Source organism: Callospermophilus lateralis, chromosome 20 (genome assembly GCF_048772815.1).
Source record: "Callospermophilus lateralis isolate mCalLat2 chromosome 20, mCalLat2.hap1, whole genome shotgun sequence".
Lineage (NCBI taxonomy): Eukaryota > Metazoa > Chordata > Mammalia > Rodentia > Sciuridae > Callospermophilus > Callospermophilus lateralis.
Genome location: NC_135324.1, coordinates 19,472,056 through 19,491,275, shown reverse-complemented (window position 1 = coordinate 19,491,275; position 19,220 = coordinate 19,472,056). Strand labels below are relative to the sequence as shown.

General features: G+C 56.0%; 1 protein-coding gene across 5 annotated transcripts in view; it reads left to right on the top strand.

Moving 5' to 3' along the window:
- The window catches only part of Frmd4b (FERM domain containing 4B), a 188,133-nt gene that overhangs the window by 128,628 nt on the left and 40,285 nt on the right, over positions 1-19,220 (top strand). For all 5 annotated transcript variants that reach the window (XM_076841118.1, XM_076841119.1, XM_076841116.1 and 2 more), the window contains 2 exons: positions 10,119-10,175; positions 11,013-11,035. In XM_076841118.1, coding sequence (XP_076697233.1) covers positions 10,119-10,175; positions 11,013-11,035 — 80 coding nt within the window. The remainder of the gene's footprint in view (positions 1-10,118; positions 10,176-11,012; positions 11,036-19,220) is intronic.

Genomic DNA, 19,220 nt, shown 5'->3' with positions numbered 1-19,220 from the left:
CTTCCTTTGCCTTTCCACGGTGCTCCCCGTGGAAGACATTTGAAGGGTTGTCTTTGTGTTTTTCAGAAAGAAGAAATTAAATTCCAGAGTTCCGTGTCATAATTAACGAGGCCTAAGAGACACGGGGGATCCTGAGAAATGGGAATTGGTCCGAAAGGAGCCAAGGAGTCGTTTCAGGTGCACCCGTTGAACAGGCCAAAATGGTACCCGTCAGATCTACCAAGGACACTCTGGGCTAGGAAGAAGTCAGCAGTTGTGGGTGGTGGGCACTGGCCAAGACTGTGCCCTCACTGGGGAGACAGACAACAGAGGAGGGGACGGAGCCCCAGCTGCCCTGCTCACAGGAGGAGGACTTGCCTGCCCTAAGCTCAGCCTCCATGCCCACGTGGCAGAATGAGAACGTCACCTCCACGCGGGGCTGTCCCGGGGGCTCCGTGAGTGATACGTGCTCTCAGAACAGATCTAAGCACTAGTCAAGGGTCTCTTGCTTTTGTTGCTATTGACGCTATTTCCCCAAGTCCCCAGAGGACGGTGACAAACGTGCTCTCCTGGTAGAAGTACTTGAGCAAACCCCACCACGAGGGAGACGTAAAGATCGCTGCGGAATCAAGAAGTAATGAAAGGAAGCCCCAATCAGAGGTGCACGTCAGTCCTGAGTTAAAGGACCCTGGGTGTCTACACGCAGGACACAGGCATGGACGCCCTGCGGACCCGCGGCCGAGGCCCGATGCCAGCACTATGACGGCATCTGGCTTTGCCCGGATCCGTCCTTTCTCCCTCTCATCGCGCCTGATTACCTCGTTAGCACCTTGCACCTTGTCTTTCATGACTGGTTCTCCAGCAGAACCCTCTGATCCCCGTGAACGGTGCAGGGTGGGTTGGCAATGGGAGCCCACTCCCCACAGCCTGCCGCGCCTGCCATCTAGCCGTCTGGGCTGGGCACCGAGCTGAGAGCCGGCATCTGGGCCTGGCTTGGTCATGGCTGTCATCACCAGCGTAAGCATCAGACGTGGTGCCCGGGCACCTTATGAGCAGGCCTGGCCTATTTAGGCTCCTGCGTCTCTGCATGGGTGAGACGTGGCCGCAGACCATCGCGCCTCTGTTTCCAGGGGGGCCTCGTAAATGTCCATGCCCTGGCTTTGGAAAGGGCCGGCACCGGGGGTTATCATGAGGGTCCAGACGCTGGCAGGGTGGTGGAGCCTGTCTCGGACATTTGACCGTGTGAGGTTCCTTCTGCCTGGGTTTACGGGGAAGGAGGGAGCTTCCTGGCAGGAGTGGAGGAAAAGAGGACTGGCCGGCCCCGGGGGACCTGCAGCACCTCCTGGTAGGATGTCGTCATCAAAGGCTTAGCTAAGCTGGGCGCAGTGGCCATGCCCGTCACCCCAGTGCCTCGGGAGGCTGAGACAGGAGGATCACAAGTTTGAGGCCAGCTTGGGCAACTTAGAGAGACCCGTCTCCAAATAAATTATAAACAGGGCTGAGGGTGGAGCTCAGTGGTAGAGCAGCCCTGGGTTCCGTTCCCAGTCCTGCAAGGAAAAAGAGGAAAATGGCTTAGTTCCTTTAAAAGGGATCGATCAAGTCATTTAAAAATAAGCAAGCCTCTGAGGTGTCAGGCACTCCGCAGGCGCAGCGCGAGTGGCCCTGAGTGACGCGTGGGGTTCCGAGCTCCCGGGGCTGGGCGGTGGTCGACGACTGTGCCTGTGCAGAGCGCACCCTTATCTGCATGCTGATAGCTCCTGTTTTAATACCTTCGTGGCTTTCCGCTTCTCTGACCTGGGGTCCAGTCCAGGGTCTCGGGTGCATTTAGCCGTCACGACTTTCAGGGACAGGGGAGTCCTCCCGTGGCCCCCACTGCACTGGTGTATTGAAGGGTCTGGGCCAAAGGCCTCGCAGAAGGACAGAGGGGCTGCCTGTGTGGGGCGCGTCTCGGGACCACCTGGGGCCCTGGTGGAGAACGAAGCTCCGCCCCACCCTGTCCTGTCCCCCTCCTGTGGGCTCGGCCTCTGTCCCCTCCACGTGCTTCTGCACCTGATCTGAGAACCACAGGTCAAACCATGTCCTGGCCCCGGGGCTGCCTCTGTGCCTGGTGTCCTCAGGGGGCCAGGAGGCAAGCGTGGGGTCAGCTGGGCAGCTGGACTTCCCTCTGCAGCAGACCCTGGTTCCTTTCCTCCACCCCCCAGTCATTGTTCTGGTTGAAAAACTGAAAGCCGGCGTTTTCTGGTAATAGATTTAAGAGCATCACGGTTCTAAGTGGGGGATCCAGAGACGAGTACTGTCTGGATGACTGTGGGATCCCCGCGTTCGCCCGTGTCTACCGCTCATGACCCCGATGTTCCTTTCCAATGGATTGACCGTTGGGTTTCCGAAGTTCTGAAATGGACAGCAAGCCACAGGATGACATTTCTGCAGGCTTTTGCTTAAAACCGATAGCTTCAGCTTTGATTTCGGCCAGTCTGTTCCCTCTCATGGAGCAGGTGCGTGGAGTGGACACGGAGGCCATCCCACCATCCCCTTTCCCGGCCATCTTGGCCCCTGAAGGTGACCTTGCCAAGCATGGACTTACCTTCCACGTTTTTTTTTTTTTTTTTTTTTTAGGAAATAAATGACTTTCCTTTCTCCTCCATCCCCAGCCTTTAAAATCATCGTTCACTGATCAGCATGAACTCGTGGGTTCATTTTTCTCTGACGTTTTATAATCGATTCCTGTCATTCAATTTTTTTCTCCTTCCCCATTTCCTGGGGGTGCATGACACTCGTATACACTGATGGGACCTGTTGTTCCATTTTCGTGCGTGCACGCGGTACGGCCATACAGCTCTCCCCCTCTCGGCCCCCTGCCCCTCCCCACCCCACTCCTTCCCTCCACTGGTTTTGATTGTTCCCACCCAGGCCAGTGGGGTCCCCTTTAAACGGATGCCGTGCCAGTGGCTCGTCCCTGTCACTTTTGAGCACCTCCTTATTCTGTGACCAACAAGACAAGCCCCGGCTCTCCTTTGGTGCCGTGGATTCGGAATCAGCCTTTTTTTCCTTTGGGGGAGGATGGTCTCTGGAGACGAACAGGCAATTTCTTTTTAAATTAGTTGGCCCTGCATCCCAGGAGCAAAGCTCTGTGCCGTCTATCCACCTGGCACACCCGGAGCCCGAGCTGGACCTGGGCCAGGGTGGCCGCTCATGCCTCGCTCTCGTTCCCACGCTGGTGTGCTCCTCGGTGCTGTTCTCCCACAGCCAAGCACCCATCCCCTGCTCCCATTTCCCTCTCCCTCTCCCTCTCGGGTCAAGTGTCTGAGAAGCGGTCTGGCCGGATGCTTTGCTTTGTGGGGCTCCTGGCTTTGGAACACACCCACCAAAACACAGGCACTTAAAACATCGGCACTTGTTTGTTTTTCTTGCGATACTGTTTGTTTTTTCGCTAAATCTTTTTTATTTTTGTTGTCAAAAGTCCATGAGGTATGCGGTAGATGGTATCAATTCTGTGTTACATTTGTATCCAGTGCAGCCCAGGTCCCTGGCTTTCTGACACCTGACACCTTTTTGTGCACAATGTTTCAAGTTGGCATTTCCAGAGTTGCATTGTAAGCTCTCCATCCCTGTATCCTCAGGACTCAAAAGACTGCAGGTTTTTTTTTAAACTTGGTGTTGAAAATCAAGGCAAAACAACTGTGTAGGGAATCAAAACCACCAGGAGCCTCCCCTTAAGAAAAGAAAGCTGTCAGCATCCACCAGCTGTATACTTTATTCCTTCTTTACTTGATATTCTACATGTTATCAAGCACCTCTGTGTGCCAGGCAGTGTCTCCGCCCTGGAGACTCAGCTGTGGCCAAAATGCCTCCCGATTCACACCCTCGTGACTCTTACCGAGTGGGCAGGTAACAGCAGGTGGAGCAGCAGACAATAAAGGAAAGACATAAGTTGTATAACGTGTTGGACATAAGTAGAGGCACCAAACAGTGGTGCAGGTTGCTCACTGCCCAACTCCAAGCCCAGCAGGGCTAAGGATGGAGTTATCATTAACTAAAAGGGAAGAAGGGCCCCGGTGCGATCAGGACTTCCGTCTGTTTCTTAACCTCATATTGAAGTGAAATGTACATAGTGAGGATTCCCAAGCATGCAGTTCAGGGGCCGTCAGAAGCAGAACAGCACGTCAGTGTAGCCAGCATGGACCTCGAGGGAAAGATCGCTGGCCCCTGGAAGCCCCTTGCATGTTCTCCTGCAGCCATTGACCCCCACTACCATGCCCCTCACCAGCAGTTACCAGCGCTGGCAGACTCGGCCCCCCTGTGCCGGGAGTCACACCATATGTGTCTTTCCATGCCTGGCGTCTGGCTCAGGCTGCCGTGAGACTCTCCCTTCTGCTGTGTGAGGTCGCTGGGGAACGTTCACTTCACTGCCACGTCCTGGCCCACGGTGCCACGTGCCCGTCTGTTCACCCAGCCACGGGCATGTGGGTGGCTTGCAGAGTTTGCCTGTTTAGTGGCACTGCCACACAGGTCCTCGTGGTCACAGGCACGCCTGTCTGGGAGGTCGACACCTAGGAGCAGCATTGCTGAGCCGTAGGTGCAGTATGTTAAGTTTTGGTAGACCCCGCCAAAAAGGTGTCCCCAAACCAATTTACAGTCCCCCACCAGTGTCCCCAGCAGGGAGCACGGTTGACATGTGTTAAGAAAAACCTCTCTGCCGAGCAGCACCCTCAGACCCACCTCGTGCATTGCAAAGAACTGCGCCAGAATATTATTTGGAGACGATTTCACCTTGTCCACAGAAAGTGGAAATGAACTCGCTGGGCATGGGGGTGCACTCCTGCTGTAGCAGCGACTGTGGAGGCTGAGGCAGGAGGATCACAAGTTCAAGGCCAACCTCAGCCACTTCGTGAGACCCTGGCTCAAAATAGAAAAAAAAAAAAAATATATATATATATACATATAAAGGACTGGGATATGGCTCAGTGGAGGAATGCCCCTGGGTTCAATCCAAGTACAAGAAAGAAAAAGAAAATGGAAACAACTTGTCTAACACTTATTCCACTGTTATCTTTAGCGAAGAAATTAAATGCGAGGTCATCTGCTAAAAATGATAATAATCCCACATAATGATAACAACAGATGAATAATAGAATAAGAAAGAGGCCCATCATCAAGGACGATATTGTGAAGTTCTGAGTGTTCGTGCAGATGTAGTGGTCTGCTCTCTCCAGGTCTCTGTGGTCTCCGTTAAGCACGTTCGACACGGGCAAGCTGTGGTCCCAGTCACCCTATCTGGTTTTCAAACTTGACAAGATCAGTCTAAAATTTATTTGAAAATAACTGAAAGGAATGTCAGATATTCATATGGAAGATTAAAGGACTTGTCCTATTAGATACTAAAATGAACAGTGGACAAATGTCAGGGAATTACTTGAAACTTGAGCCAAGTCATCATCTGGAGAGTGACTGACGGTTCTACGTCAGCGTTTAGAGCCACCTCACAAGCGGTACTGCAGATAATAGCGCACGTGCCTTTGCCAGGCCCGTGGTAAGTGCCCTACATCGGTCACCGTGCAGTCCACCTTATGGCCTCCCATTCTGCAGATGAGGGACGAGCTCTAGAAAGACGGCCTGTCCCAAGGCCCCACAGCGTCCTCCGGTGCAGAGGACACATCTGTGTCCTTCATGGATTTTACCGTGTGCTTCATGGATTTTACCTGTGACGACTGACATGGATGGGAATCGGGCAGCGTTGGCCCTCGTAGCTGACGGGTGTGGCCGCAGGGCTGCAGGGGTGAGGGCCATGGCCCAGCCTTCCCGGGGCTTAGTGGTCCCAGGGAACAGGAGGCCGTGAGGGAGGTGGCTTCTGTTGCCCGGGAAGGCCGCCTGGAGAGTAGCGGGCAGCTTCCCCCTGTCAGGCCACTTGCTCCTGCAGCAGAGTGACCTCGGGAAGGCTCAGTGCACGTCAGGCAGCTGTGTCCACTCACCCAGGGCACCCTGACCCTGTCTGTACCTCGCCTGGGTGCTGGATCGTGGTAACTCACGGGGGGATCCTAGACAGCACCCGGTCCCCATCCTTGTCCAGTTCGGCATTTCAACCTGACTCTTAACTGTCCACACCCAGCAGTGGTAGAGCAGCCCTGGGCTCAAGCCAGTACTGGGGACAAAGGAAGACATGCACAGAGAGCTGTCCCCAGCGCTGGTGGCTGAATCCGTGGTGCAGCTGGGCTGGCCGAGCGGCCAGAGCGGGTCTTGACGCGTCTGGGCTCACCCTGGTGCATTCAGCTGGCCACGTGACTCACCTCTCTGGGTCCTCTGTCAACCCTGACCGTCATGGAAACCCACTGAAGGAGCTCTCGGTGTCAGCTTGCCCGGGACCTATAAGGTCACCTCCGTCACCATGGCTGGAGGTGAAAGATGTCCCCTGTCCTGGCAGGTCTGCAGTCCCCAGTGCTGTCACCCTCAGGCAGGGGCTTCCTGAGCGCTTTCAAGTCTTCGTTAAATCGATCCCAGCCAGGCTGTCGAGGTCCACGCAAATTGCCGTCTTCTTGATGGTCGTGTTGTTCAGAGAACGCCAAGGACCAGTCAGGTGACGCTGGCCATGGGTGTTAGGACTTGGAATGTGTGGCCTGGACATCCAGGCAGGGTTGCAACAGAGGGTGAGGCCAGGCTGAGGACCACGAAGACTGGGGGGTTGGCCAAACCACGCTTTCTCTTGTCTTCCCGGAACAAGGTCTGGAGAGACCACAGCCCTGCCCACCCTCGTCCCCTGCCCACCCTCGCCCCCTGCCCACCCTCGTCCCCTGCACACCCTCCTCCCCTGCCCACCCTCCTCCCCCTGCCCACCCTCGTCCCCTGCCCACCCTCGCCCCCTGCACACCCTCCTCCCCCTGCACACCCTCCTCCCCTGCCCACCCTCGTCCCCTGCCCACCCTCGCCCCCTGCACACCCTCCTCCCCTGCCCACCCTCGCCCCCTGCCCACCCTCGTCCCCTGCACACCCTCCTCCCCTGCCCACCCTCGTCCCCTGCCCACCCTCGCCCCCTGCACACCCTCCTCCCCCTGCACACCCTCCTCCCCTGCCCACCCTCGTCCCCTGCCCACCCTCGCCCCCTGCCCACCCTCCGTCCCCTGCACACCATCACCCCCTGCCCACCCTCCTCCCCCTGCACACCCTCCTCCCCCTGCACACCCTCCTCCCCCTGCACACCCTCCTCCCCCTGCACACCCTCGTCCCCTGCACACCCTCCTCCCCCTGCCCACCCTCGTCCCCTGCACACCCTCGCCCCCTGCCCACCCTCGCCCCCTGCACACCCTCGCCCCCTGCACACCCTCCTCCCTGCCCACCCTCGCCCCCCTGCACACCCTCGCCCCCTGCCCACCCTTGCCCCCCTGCACACCCTCGTCCCCTGCACACCCTCCTCCCCCTGCCCACCCTCATCCCCTGCCCACCCTCGCCCCCTGCCCACCCTCCTCCCCCTGCACACCCTCCTCCCCTGCCCACCCTCCTCCCCCTGCACACCCTCGCCCCCTGCCCACCCTCCGTCCCCTGCACACCATCACCCCCTGCCCACCCTCCTCCCCTGCACACCCTCCTCCCCCTGCACACCCTCGTCCCCTGCACACCCTCGTCCCCCTGCCCACCCTCGTCCCCTGCACACCCTCGTCCCCTGCCCACCCTCGTCCCCTGCCCACCCTGGCCCCCTGCACACCCTTGCTCCCTGCACACCCTCGTCCCCTGCCCACCCTCCTCCCCCTGCACACCCTTGCTCCCTGCACACCCTCGCCCCCTGCCCACCCTCGCCCCCTGCACACCCTCGTCCCCTGCACACCCTCCTCCCCCTGCACCCGGCTGCCCGGGCCTCCTGAGTATGTGGGGAAGCCACCCATGAGCTGGGTATCCGCCTCCTGCGCCTCTGGAGCTGTCTGAGCCTGGTACCTTCCACGTTTGGCTCCCTGTTTCAGCTTTAAATAGTTAACGACCTTCCAAGGTGGACAGTGGTCTGGCAGCCTCAGAACTTTTTATCTGTCTGATGAGCTAGCTGTTGTCTAGATGGCTCCTCTAAGGCTCGGAGAGGGCCCAGGGGTCACAGGCGCAAAGCCGTGGGCGGTCCTTTTCAATCTATCAGATTCGTCTTCAGTTTTTTTAACACCCCAACGACGCACTTTTTCTTCTCTGGAAGGCATTCAGGCAGGTGAGACCTGAGCTTTGGGTTCCAGCCTCGTCCCCTTCTTAGCTGCCACCTTCTTCAGCCCTTGAACTGAAGGACTGGGACCTTTCTCCACTTAGTCTCTCAGCACCCACCTGTTGGGTCAGCCACTCCTTGTCCTTCACCAGACTAGAAAGCCCGCTGCTCTGGCTTGAAAGATAGAGGCCCACGATGTCCTGTGATGGAGCCATCGATCCATCTCTTGGCTTCTCTTTGATTTTATGATCTGTTTCTAGAGATCATAGGTGTGCTTTGAACTCCAAGGCTGAGGCTCTGTCAGCTTTTGGAGCAAAAAAAAAAAAAAAAAACTTTGAAACACGTCTCCTGCCTCCTGGCTTGGGAAGGGTGGAGGGGAAGTCCATTTGTTCTCATTTTGTAAACTAAGGGAAACTCTGGTCGCTGCGGTGCCTGGGGGTTCTTCTTTGACCCAGTGGTTCTTATAGGAAGTTTCACTAGTTTGCTGGGTGGACATCCTCAGCACATCACTGGGACCCTGAGCAACAGGGGTGACCTGGGATAACTAGCGGCAATTCCCACTCAGATCCCACAGGTAGGGGGAAGGGAGCAAGAGAGCAAGACCACCCGGGCCCCGGTCCCACATTGCTGAGCACTGCACATTGTCAATACCAAGTATGCCAAAGAGGAGCTTGGGGCTGTGTGTGCATGTGTTAAGTGTGGTTTTGTGCATGGGCTTAGAAGCCCACATACCACCCCGAACTGGGGATGGAACCCAGGGACCCCCTACCACTGAACTACCTTTCTTACTTTGGGTTTTGAGACAGGATCTGACTAAGGTGCCCAGACTGACCTTGAATTTTCCATCCTCCTGCCTCAGCTTCCTGAGTAGCTGGGATCACAGGGGTGCACCAGCACACCTGGCCAGAAAATACCTTTAAAGCAGAAGCCCCTCTCTGCCAGTTCATGGCTGCAGTCTCACAGGATGCGGTAATAGTATTTACACATGTTGCAGCATTTAAAGATACAGATGAAGGTAAATCTGTTATTCCTAGAGAAAACATTCTTTCAGACACACTTAGATGCTCCCAAGCTCCTGGGGTGGGGGGACACTTGTTATCCCTGGCCGAGAATTTCAGTCATCTTGGGGGTTCATGAAGTATGAAGAAATAAAAAGATGGAGCCCGGCAGAGTGGCCACCCCAGGGATGCCTGGAGCTGGGTGCGGTAGCCACACTTGTGATCCCAGTGACTCCGGAGGCCCAGGCGGAAGGATCCCAGGTTCAAGGCCAATCTGAGCAATTTAGCAAGACCCTGTTTCAAAATTAAAAATAAATAAAAAAGATCTCGGGACATAGCTCAGTGGTAAAGCAACCCCTGGATGAAATCCTCAGTACCCTCAAAAATAAATAGGATAAAATGATGGGGAAAGTGATAGCGTTCATCAAACTTCAATATAAAGCAACCGAATTTTAGTCTCCTCCGCATTTGCTGTAGGTGATCTTTAAGCATTTCCCTTTTACCCAGGATGGAACAGATAGCAACTCACTAACGTGCCCCTGACGCAGAACTGAGTTCATGCTTTAATACTTTTTCGTCGTGTGTGTGTATATACTGAAATAATCATGCTGTGGCAGAAAGGAAGAAAACACACCTCAGGAGAACCCACCACAAACAACCTAGGAAAATCTGCAGAGCTGACAAGTGACTCTGCAGAGATTTAAAAAAAGAACTATTCATTTAGAAGTGGCGTGGATTTCCCTCCTCAAACCCATTGTTTTTTTCCCAATTAGTGCTGTTAGCCAAATTCCCTGCAGCTAGTAAAAACACAGGGAGCCTCCCCCTTCCCGCCAGTGTCCTCGCACCCCACCCCCCCCCCCGCCTCCCCCGCCTGCTGGGGATGGTATGCTCCGCCTGGGGTCCCAGGCTGGAGGTGCCCAGCTGTGACAGCCTCGGTGGCCTCTGCTCACTGACGCTCCCTCTTGGACCCACAGGGGCAGATCGAAGTGGACAGCGAGACCCTCTTCAAGTTAGCAGCCCTGGTTTTGCAGGTAAGAATGACGGCCGCCCCCTGCCAGCTGCGTGAACTGCCTGCAGCTCTGGAACTTTTGCACGGGGCCAGGGTCCAGTGGCTTTCTAGTCTGGTTAGTTTTTTGCCAATGAAAACTGTTGAGCTGCGTGCATTAGAAGAGTTTGCCTGAGCTGTGCTACGGTTCTGTGCATCTCAAGGAAAAATAAAGAGGAAGCCTCTCTGCTGGAAGAGAGTTCTGAGTTGCTTGAACCTGGGAGGGAGCAGCTGTGGGAACAGCTGCGATTTCCATCTAAATTTGGTAACTTTGGCACATTTTCTTGTGGCCCTGTAAAAGAGCCCTTTGATTCTTAAAGGCACTCGCCGAAAAGCAAAGGCCTGTTTACGGCGTGGCTTAAAAAGTTCAGAGAAAACAAAGAGCACACGTTGATTCACCTGTGCATTGGCCACGAGGAGACCTTGGGAAGGGAGAAATAACTGTGGGCTCCTCCTAGGTACTCGTCCCTTCTGCTCAGAACAAGGGATCTCTCCTGGACGCTCAGTGCCGCGTTTTTTCTGGGGCCCTGAGGAAAGGGTTCCGTGTGCACATTCTTCTACAGGGAACTCGGGGGCTTTATGGGAAAATGACCAAGAGCAAATCATTCCTGTAGCTTAAAATACACACTGATGGGGCTGGGGTTGAGGCTCAGCGGTAGAGCGCTTCCTAGCATTCCAGCGAGACCCTGGGTTCCATCCTCAGCACCACATTATAAATAAATAAGTGAATAAGTGAAATAGAGGTATTGTGTCCAACTACGACTAAAAAATGAATATTAAAAAAATACACATTGATGGTCTCTGTTTTTCCTCTTTTTTCCAGGAAGCCAAGGGCGACTACACCAGGTAAGAACCTCTCCGGCTCTTTCCCTGTGAACCAGCCCTCCGGGTACGTGTTACTTTAAATAACAATGGATGCCAAATCAAAGCAGCCCCGAGGCCAGACGGGGCCCTCAGTCCCTCCTCCGACCGAGAGCCTTTCTTTTTGTGAATGAGTCTGACGGTGGAGGGTGAGTTTTAATGAGACGCTCTCCAGATCTGTTTCCTGTCAGCCCTTAAGAGCCCCCGTGGCCTGTGCTGTGCTTTTTTCCTTTTTAATTTATAACGATCCTGTGTAACGCACGTACCCGAAGATCAAGTGCGTCAGCTGCGTGGTGAGGGGATTAATGGGGGCTTTCTTCTGCAGCTGCCCCGGGCCTCCCCAGTCCGCTGACCTGACAGCTGTATTGTGCTCTGGTTCTAACCGCCTAACCCGCCAGGGTTTGTGTGTGAGTCCCCTCCCCACTTGCCCTGCTCTGTCCCTCCTCCTGCACCGTTGGAGGCGGGGTAGGAAGGGTGACAGTGGAGGCAGGCCTCTGGTCCGAAGCAGCACCCAGGCCAGTGACCACTGAAAGCCTGGCCTCCCGGGGAGGTTAGTGTTCCACTCTGGTAAACTTTACCCAGGGATTATTTACAAATCACCTCCTACTCCTTCCCAGCTGAGCCTTGAATAATGCGCTCCTTAAGCCATTGTGCAGCACCCCACACAGGCCCCTTCCCTGTCCACTCAATAGTGGAGTCACGTTCCCCAACACACTGTGTGTGTGTGTGTGTGTGTGTGTGTGTGTGTGTGTGTGTGTAACTTTTTTACTTCAAGAAATGCTTTGAGCCGGGCACCGTGTCACATGCCTGTGATCCCAGGGACTTCAGGCAGGAGGATCCCAAGTCCGAGTCCAGCCTACAGCAACGTAGTGAGACCCTGCCTCAAAATAAAATTCTAAAAGGGCCAGGTGTGTAGCCCAGTGGCCAAGTGTCCCCGAGTTAAGTTCCTGGTATCACCAGAGAAAGGAAAAAGAAAAGAAAGAAATTCTTTGAAAATAACCATGAAAATCAGACACCGATTTTCTTTAAAAGGGAAACCAGAGCAGCTACTCTGTGTCAGGGAAGTGTTGCCTGAGGCTAGAGTTGGAAATAAGGTCCCTGAAGATCTGCAAGAGGAAAAAGAGGAAGGAAAGGCAGACGGGGAAGGAGCAGCCCCAGGTGGGCGGCCTGTGCCCACCGGCTCCTCCCTGGGGGCAGCTTTCCCAGGAGTGTGTGGCCAGCCCTCTAAGGACATTTGGAGACTGGTGGGTGAAGGAGCCTTCCTAGGAGGGAGGGAGAAGGTGAGCTTCACACACTGCCTTGGGAAGATCCTTGCCGGAGGCCGAGGACAGACGCAGAGGAGGCTGGGGACCCTCCCTGACTAATCTTAGAGGCTGGGGACCCTCCCTGACTAATCTTAGAGGCTGGGGACCCTCCCTGCCTGATCCAGATTACTAGCTTCCCTCTTCCAACTGAGCCAGTTGATTGTGGCCCAGCCCAGTCCATCTTCAGCCGGTTCTGGTCATTTGCTGAGACCCTGAGGCTGAAGGAGTCTCAGACTCCTCTGAAGCTGTCCACAGAGCATGGAGCTGGGTCTTAGCAAATGAGCACATCACCCTGTCGGAGCCATTTATCCTTCCTGAGCCTCAGTCTCCTGTCTGCAAATTGGGGTTGATCCAAATGGTGACTTTAGCCAGGCGCGGTGGCCCACTCCTGAAATTCCAGTGACTCCGGAGGCTGAGGCAGGAGGATTGTAAACTTGAGGCCAGGCTGGGCGACTTAGTGAGGCCCTGTTTCAAAATAAAAATTAAAAGACTGGGGCTGTGCCTCAGGGTGGAGGGCCCCTGGGTTTCACACCCCCCCCCCCCCCCCCCGTGCTGGGAAACAAACCCAAATATCGACTTCGTGGGGTGTTTAGGGAGATTAGTGAGGTGGAAGAACTTTGTAAGGTACGAATTGTTTCACAAACATGAGCGGCTGCCAATCAGGGTGAGAGACGTGATTTTGAAGCGTGACTATTTGTCATTAGTCTTGCAATGGATCAGAACTTGGGTTCATTGCCGACACCTCCGGCCTCCCCCCACCCCCCCACCTCCTCCTGGCTTGAAGGGAGAAGTCGTATTTTTCCTCCAAATTTCTGTTATAAAAGTAATTTAAGAAAAGGGGTCATTTTTTCCTTAAATAAGAGGAGCGGACAAAAGAGAAGACCAAGGTTGGTCAATGAGACATTGGTCGGAGCAGGGACTTGAAGGGCCAGCCTCGTGCGGACCCCAGGCCCGCCAGTCGCCCCGTGGACTCCCGGACAAGCTACTGCCCCTCCGGCCTCGGCTTCCTCTCTGTGAGGGGCACTTAGGATCCCCGCCCCCCGGCCTTGCTCTCAGGACTGTGAAGAGCTTAGAGCAGCCCCCACCGCGGTCCCCAGGGTGTCCCATGGGCTTGGTGGGCGGGATTTGCCACTCATCTGGGGGTCACGGTGCGAAATTGCTGCCCACCTTTTGCTAATGCAAAGGAGGCCGTGGGGAACGGGTTTGTGTATCTGGGACGGTCGCCCCGTGAGCTCACCGAGTCTTCTTACATGAAGTCTCTCAGGTAGGAACCTGCAAACCCTTGAGGGAGGGGGAGGGCCTCCTGGACCATTCAGGGCTTTACCCAGTGAGCATCTCCCACCGCCTGAGGTGTGTGGGCGCCTGCCTGGGCGGGGAGGGGTGGGCCGCGTGAGGTGTCACCTCCGTGGGGGCTTCCTCCTGAGCCCCACAGGGCTCCATCCAGGTGTCCCTCCTGGTGGCCTGCATGTCCATAGCGGTGCTCTTAGTTTACAACTCAACGCCACGAGAATATGTCCCTAGACGCCTTCAAAGGCAGGGGCAATGTGGTTTTTTGATTCAAACAATGTTAGAAGCCAGGTACCACGGTGGCCCATGCCTGTCACCCTAGTGACTTGGGAGGCTGAACCAGGAGGATCACAAGTTTGAGGCCGGCCGGCCTCAGCAACTTAGCAAGGACATAAGCAACCTAGCGAGGCCCTGTCTCTAGATAAAATATAGAAGGGGCTGGGGAAGTGGCTCCGTGGTTAAGCGCCCCGGGTTCAATCCCCAGTGCCCAAAATAAATCAAAAGTGAACTAAGACGGTGAAGAAACCCCTCGTTCCTGAGGCAGAGCTGGTCTGCTCCTTGTGACCGTTCCTCCTGCTCAGAGCCGGCGTTTCCCTGCGGTCTCCCCTGGACTATGTCCCCTGCTCTGAGTTCTAAGGGTTCCGCCGCCCGCCTGAGCTCACTCCTGTCCTCTGCCTCCGAGCCTGGCTCTCAGCCTGCCTTCTCTGGTCCTGTGTGAACGTCTGTGTGCGCACTGGGATTCTGAGACCTGCTCACTGAGTCCACCTCTGCCTCGGGACCCGACAGGCCGAGCTGCCCTTCAAGGCCACAACCCTCTGCTCCTGTTTTGCTTCCTGGGTGTTTCCTTCAGAGTATTTTAAGTGGACATCCTCATAACTAGGAAGCCGTGGCCTCTCTGAGTCAGTTAACAGCCGAGCCAGGACTCTTCCGTCTTCTTTAAATAACTGACGTCTGCGTCTCCAAGTCAGCCCCAGAGATAACACGCTCCCCCGCTGACAGGACGCAGGCCAACAGAGAATTCCTGAACGCTGACCGGGCCAGGAGGCCAGGCCTTATCGCCCAGCCGCAGCCCTGGAGAGTGGCCAAAGCTGGGGGGTTCTGTCTGCCTCGTTAAGGTCCCGGGAGTCCTCAATGGCCGCCTCCTTGGGGTGCTTCTGTTTATAGGAGAAAGCGGTGGCCACGGGGCGCGTTACCATCGCCCTTCCCAGGGGAAGGAGACATCCCCAGTTTACAGCTGGGTCATCAAAACTAGCAGCTCCCGTGGCACAGGACCCCGTGAGATGCTCTGAGAAGAGTCGAGGAAAACCAGTCAAAGCCCGCGAGGAGTCTGCCCCTGAGTCCCGACCCCTCTGGAGCAGGCACAGCTGTGAAATGTCGTTATTCCCTTCTGGCTGCAGCTCCAGGGCCGAGGTGCTGGGCTCAGTCCTCACGGGGACGGGGAGGTGCTGGGGGTGGGAGCTCTGGGGTCCGACCCAGGCCCGGCTGCAGTGGATGACAGGGAGGTCGAGCTGTCCTCCCTGGGGCACAGTCACCGTGGTGACAGTTGATACTGTGGCCCTGGCAACAGCCCAGGAAGAGAGGTGCCCCCGCCTGCCCCGTTTTTGCAGGTGGGAAACGTGAGCTTTGGGGCCCTGAGAAGCCTGCCGTCTTGGCCACGTGGCCGGAGAGCGGCCCCTTGGGTGGAACAAGCACCATGCACTTTGCCACTGATTTGTAAAAATCACTACCTTCCTTACCAGCAAAATCACAGAAGCTGAAACCAGGTGTTGCCTGGCCGCCCAGGAACGGAGACCGGAGAGTCGCAAGTTCAAGGCCAGCCTGGGCAAGGAGGGAGACCCCGTCTCCAAAGAAAAACTAAAAAGGGCTGGGGGTGTGGCTCAGTGTCAAAGGAGCCACGTCCCCAGAACAATCGATCATTGATATCTTCAATCCCTGGAACAAAAAAAAAAAAAAAAAAACCAGGTCAGTGGTCTACAGCACATTCACCTTGTTGTGCACCCAATCTCTAAAACTTATTTATTTTGCAAAATTGAAACTCTGAACGGATTCAATGGTTCCTTATTCCCAGCTCCCTGTGAACAGCGGCAATCAATAGTGTACTTTCTGCTTCTGTTAATTTGGCAAGAGGTGAGATATTTTGGGGTTTTTTTTTGTTTTGTTTTTGTTTTTGCTTTTATTTGTGATTCCGAGTCTGAACCGAGGGGCATCCTACCATGGAGCCACAGCCCCGGCCCTTTTTGTTTTATTTTGAGGCCGGGCCTCACTAAGTTGCCTAGGCTGACCTGAACTCGCAGTCCTCCTGCCTCAGCCTCCCAAGTGGCTGAGATCACGGGTGCCCAGCTGAATTTTTCTTTTTCGTGTCTTCGTACATGTACTTGGGATACGATGATCAGAGATTTTCCTGTGAATCTGCCTCTCAGCCTGCGTCATCCTACGGGTTCTGCTTCTTCTAGCAGACAGTAGAAGGGCTGCAGGTTCCCGGGAGGCTGATCAGAGTCGTCAGCAACTTGGCTGACGTGCCACAGAGTCTCTCATCGCCTCTCCATTCTGAGCTGAATTCCTGAACAGCGTGGCAGTTGATCCCCATCCAAGAGAGCAGAGGGGCCCCTAGGCTGTCCTCAGTCACCAGGGAGGCCAGGCAAAGGGATTTCAGGGGACAGGACACTGAACTTTCCAGAAGGCTGGCAGGTCCCCTGCGTGTTGAGACCAGGTGTGACGTTCGCTCTGAGGCTGCCCGGCAGCTGGGGAGAAGGTTTCCACAGAGACCCCTCCAGCCCGTCCTGAAGCGGCTGGCCACTTGGAACCTGGCAGGGGCCTCCCCAGGCCCTCCCCGCTGTGGTCCACTCTGAACCCTTAGGTCGCCAGGTTTAGCAAAGGAAAAGACACGATGCCAAGCTGGACCAGGATTTGAGATAAAGGACGACAATTCTGTGTAAGCACACCCTGAATGTTGAGTGCACCTTCACCTCCATCACCCACGGGTGGTCCTTCTGGGGGTCCTAACCCACTGCCCCCCGGCTCAGGGGGTGACTGGGTGAGATCCCTGGTGTCCTGTGCTGTGAGGGGAAAGGGTGGCTTCTCAGTGGTGCATCGTGATGTGCCCACCAGCCCGTGACATGGGTCACCAGCCCTGCTGCCCTGAGGAACCCCGGGTGGCAAAGGTCTGTCCATCTAAGACCCCGGAAGTGACAGCCAGGAACGGGGCCTGAGCCCACGTGAGCCTTGTTACCGCAGACCAGTGGCTGGCTGGTTTCTGGCTGCCGTGTCCTGGCGGTGGCGGGCTGCAGGACAGGTGGGGGCCTTATCCGCACGTTAGGAATAGATACAAGTAGCCCCTGGCTCTGAGGGTGCAGCTGAGGACCCTGTGAGTTCTCGGGGTGCAGGGCAGGGCCTTCATTGATTTGTTTATTTATTTTTAAATTTTCTGTGAGGATGGAGCTGAAGGTCTGGGTCTGGGGTGGGGGGTGGGCAGGGGAACCCCAGCCTGTCGGGGTGCACACACCTGAGCCTGGACCGGAGCTTCTGTTGTGGGGATGAAAGGGGAACCCTCCCCCACTTTGCAGGAAGTAGCCGTGGGAGGGGGCTGCGTCCCTCCCTGCCCACCCTGCCAGGAGACTGGCTTACGCTCTGGAAATAGCTGCGAGCTGAGTGGATTTAAGGTGTGATCCCGAAATGTTTAGGTGGGGCGGGGAGGGTTCCAGGAATGGGAAGACCCTGCGGCCAGGGGAGGTGTGGTCAGGGGCGGTGCGGGGCCCCAGGCACTGCGCTGCGGCTCCTCCCCTCCTCTCCACTATCTCCCCTTCCCCTCCCGCGGGTCCTGGAGACGTCTCCAGGTCTAACGTCTGTTGGATCTACCCGCAGCTCCCTGCAGGCTTCGGTGAGTCCCGGGACACCCAGGGCCGGGTGCCCCGTCTGTGAACGCAGCAGGGTGCATTCCGTAAGCTCCCCCCACTGCCTGACCGGCTGGAGCTGCTGTCTTTGAAATCTGGTCTGGATGGGCGGAGGATGAGGAGGGTGCTCTGTTTTACCTGTTTTGGAGTCAGCTCTGTTTGTAGGCCCTTTTTTTTTTTTCTAAATTAGCTGAGATGATCAGGAGTGGCCTCGGCTGTGGGAGGACTGTGACTGGTGGTCCCCGCTCCTGGGGCTGCTCTCCCAGAGCAGGAGCGCTCACAGGGTGGAGGTCCTACCTTGAGCGTTTGGTCAGTGTGGAAGGCTGCCGGATGGACCCCTGTGTGGGTTGGAGAGTGTTGGGCTTCAGAAGAGTCTGGACTCCCCATTTTCAGACTCTGCCGCAGATAACTGCAGTCTGCTCTGGTTGCAGAGTACGTTTGAAAATTCTTCTGCCCCTCAGCGCTGGCGGTGAAACCCAGGGGGGCTCTACCCCGGAGCCACATCCCCAGCTCTGTTTTTGTCCTGAGACCGGGTCTAACTGCTGAGGCTGGCTTAGATCCTCCTGCCGCAGCCTCCTGGGTCTCTGGGAATCTCGGGCCTGGCCCTGCGCCTGGTTAAAACTGTAGTTTTAAAGGTGAACTAGAGCTTTGCTCCTAGAGCCCAGCTACGTGCCGCTTGCTGCGGACTTGGTCAGGGAAGATACCGCTTGAAGTCTGGTTAGCGAGCGCTCTGGATTCTTTGGGCAGTTAATCCAGTTTGAGTTAATCCCGTTTGATCTGGTTGGAAGGCAGCCTGTCCTCACCCAAGTAACACACATTCTCGTGGAGTTAGTCAGAGCCAGCAGAACAGGACCCTCTGAGTCCCCCAGCAAAGCCGAGGGTCTTGCTCTGTCCCCTCTCTCGTGGGACCCAGGAGGGTGGCCAGTCTCTGCCACGTCATAACCCCGTGAGCCCCCTATGAGCGGGAGCTCTGGCCCACAGGGACCTCCTGGGGGTGGGTGACAGCCTCAGGTCACCTAGGGTCTCCTGAAACCCACCTCTGGCTCCCCACCCACCCAAAGAGCCGGGCTTAGCCTCCCTGACCGGCTCTCCATCTTCAATGATGGGTTTGATGGTGGGTTCCCGGTGGGTTCCGTCCTGGAATTCTGTTTTGTGTCCCGGGCACCCCATGGCGGTGGCTCTCAGACCTTTGTTAGTACACGCTGCTGGGCCGCACCCCCGGCACCCTGACTCAGTGGGTCTGGGGGTTCTGGTACATTCTCCCCAGTGCTAGCTGGCTGAGGGAGGGCACGTCCTGATGAACTCTTGTCGGTTCGTAGTGTGACTCAGACTGCGTGAATCCAGCTCCCCACACCTGCCACCTCAGCCACCGACTTGGGAGGCTGAGGCAGGAGGATCTCAAGGTCAATACCAGCCTCAGCAAGACTTGCTGCAAATAAAACATAAAAAGGGCTGGGGATATAGCTCAGTGGCACAGCACCCCGGGTTAGACCCCCGGTGCCAAAAACCTTTAAAAAATGCAAGTTGAGCCAACGTAAGGTGAACCATCGGTGGTCAGCGACTGCAGGGCTTTGGTCAGTGACACTGGTGTTTCTGATAGTAACCGAGATCCTTTTAATCGTTGCACGTTTAGGCCAGTTGTCACCCTTAAACACGGGGTCCGGCTCAGACGGCTTAGAAGGCGGCACT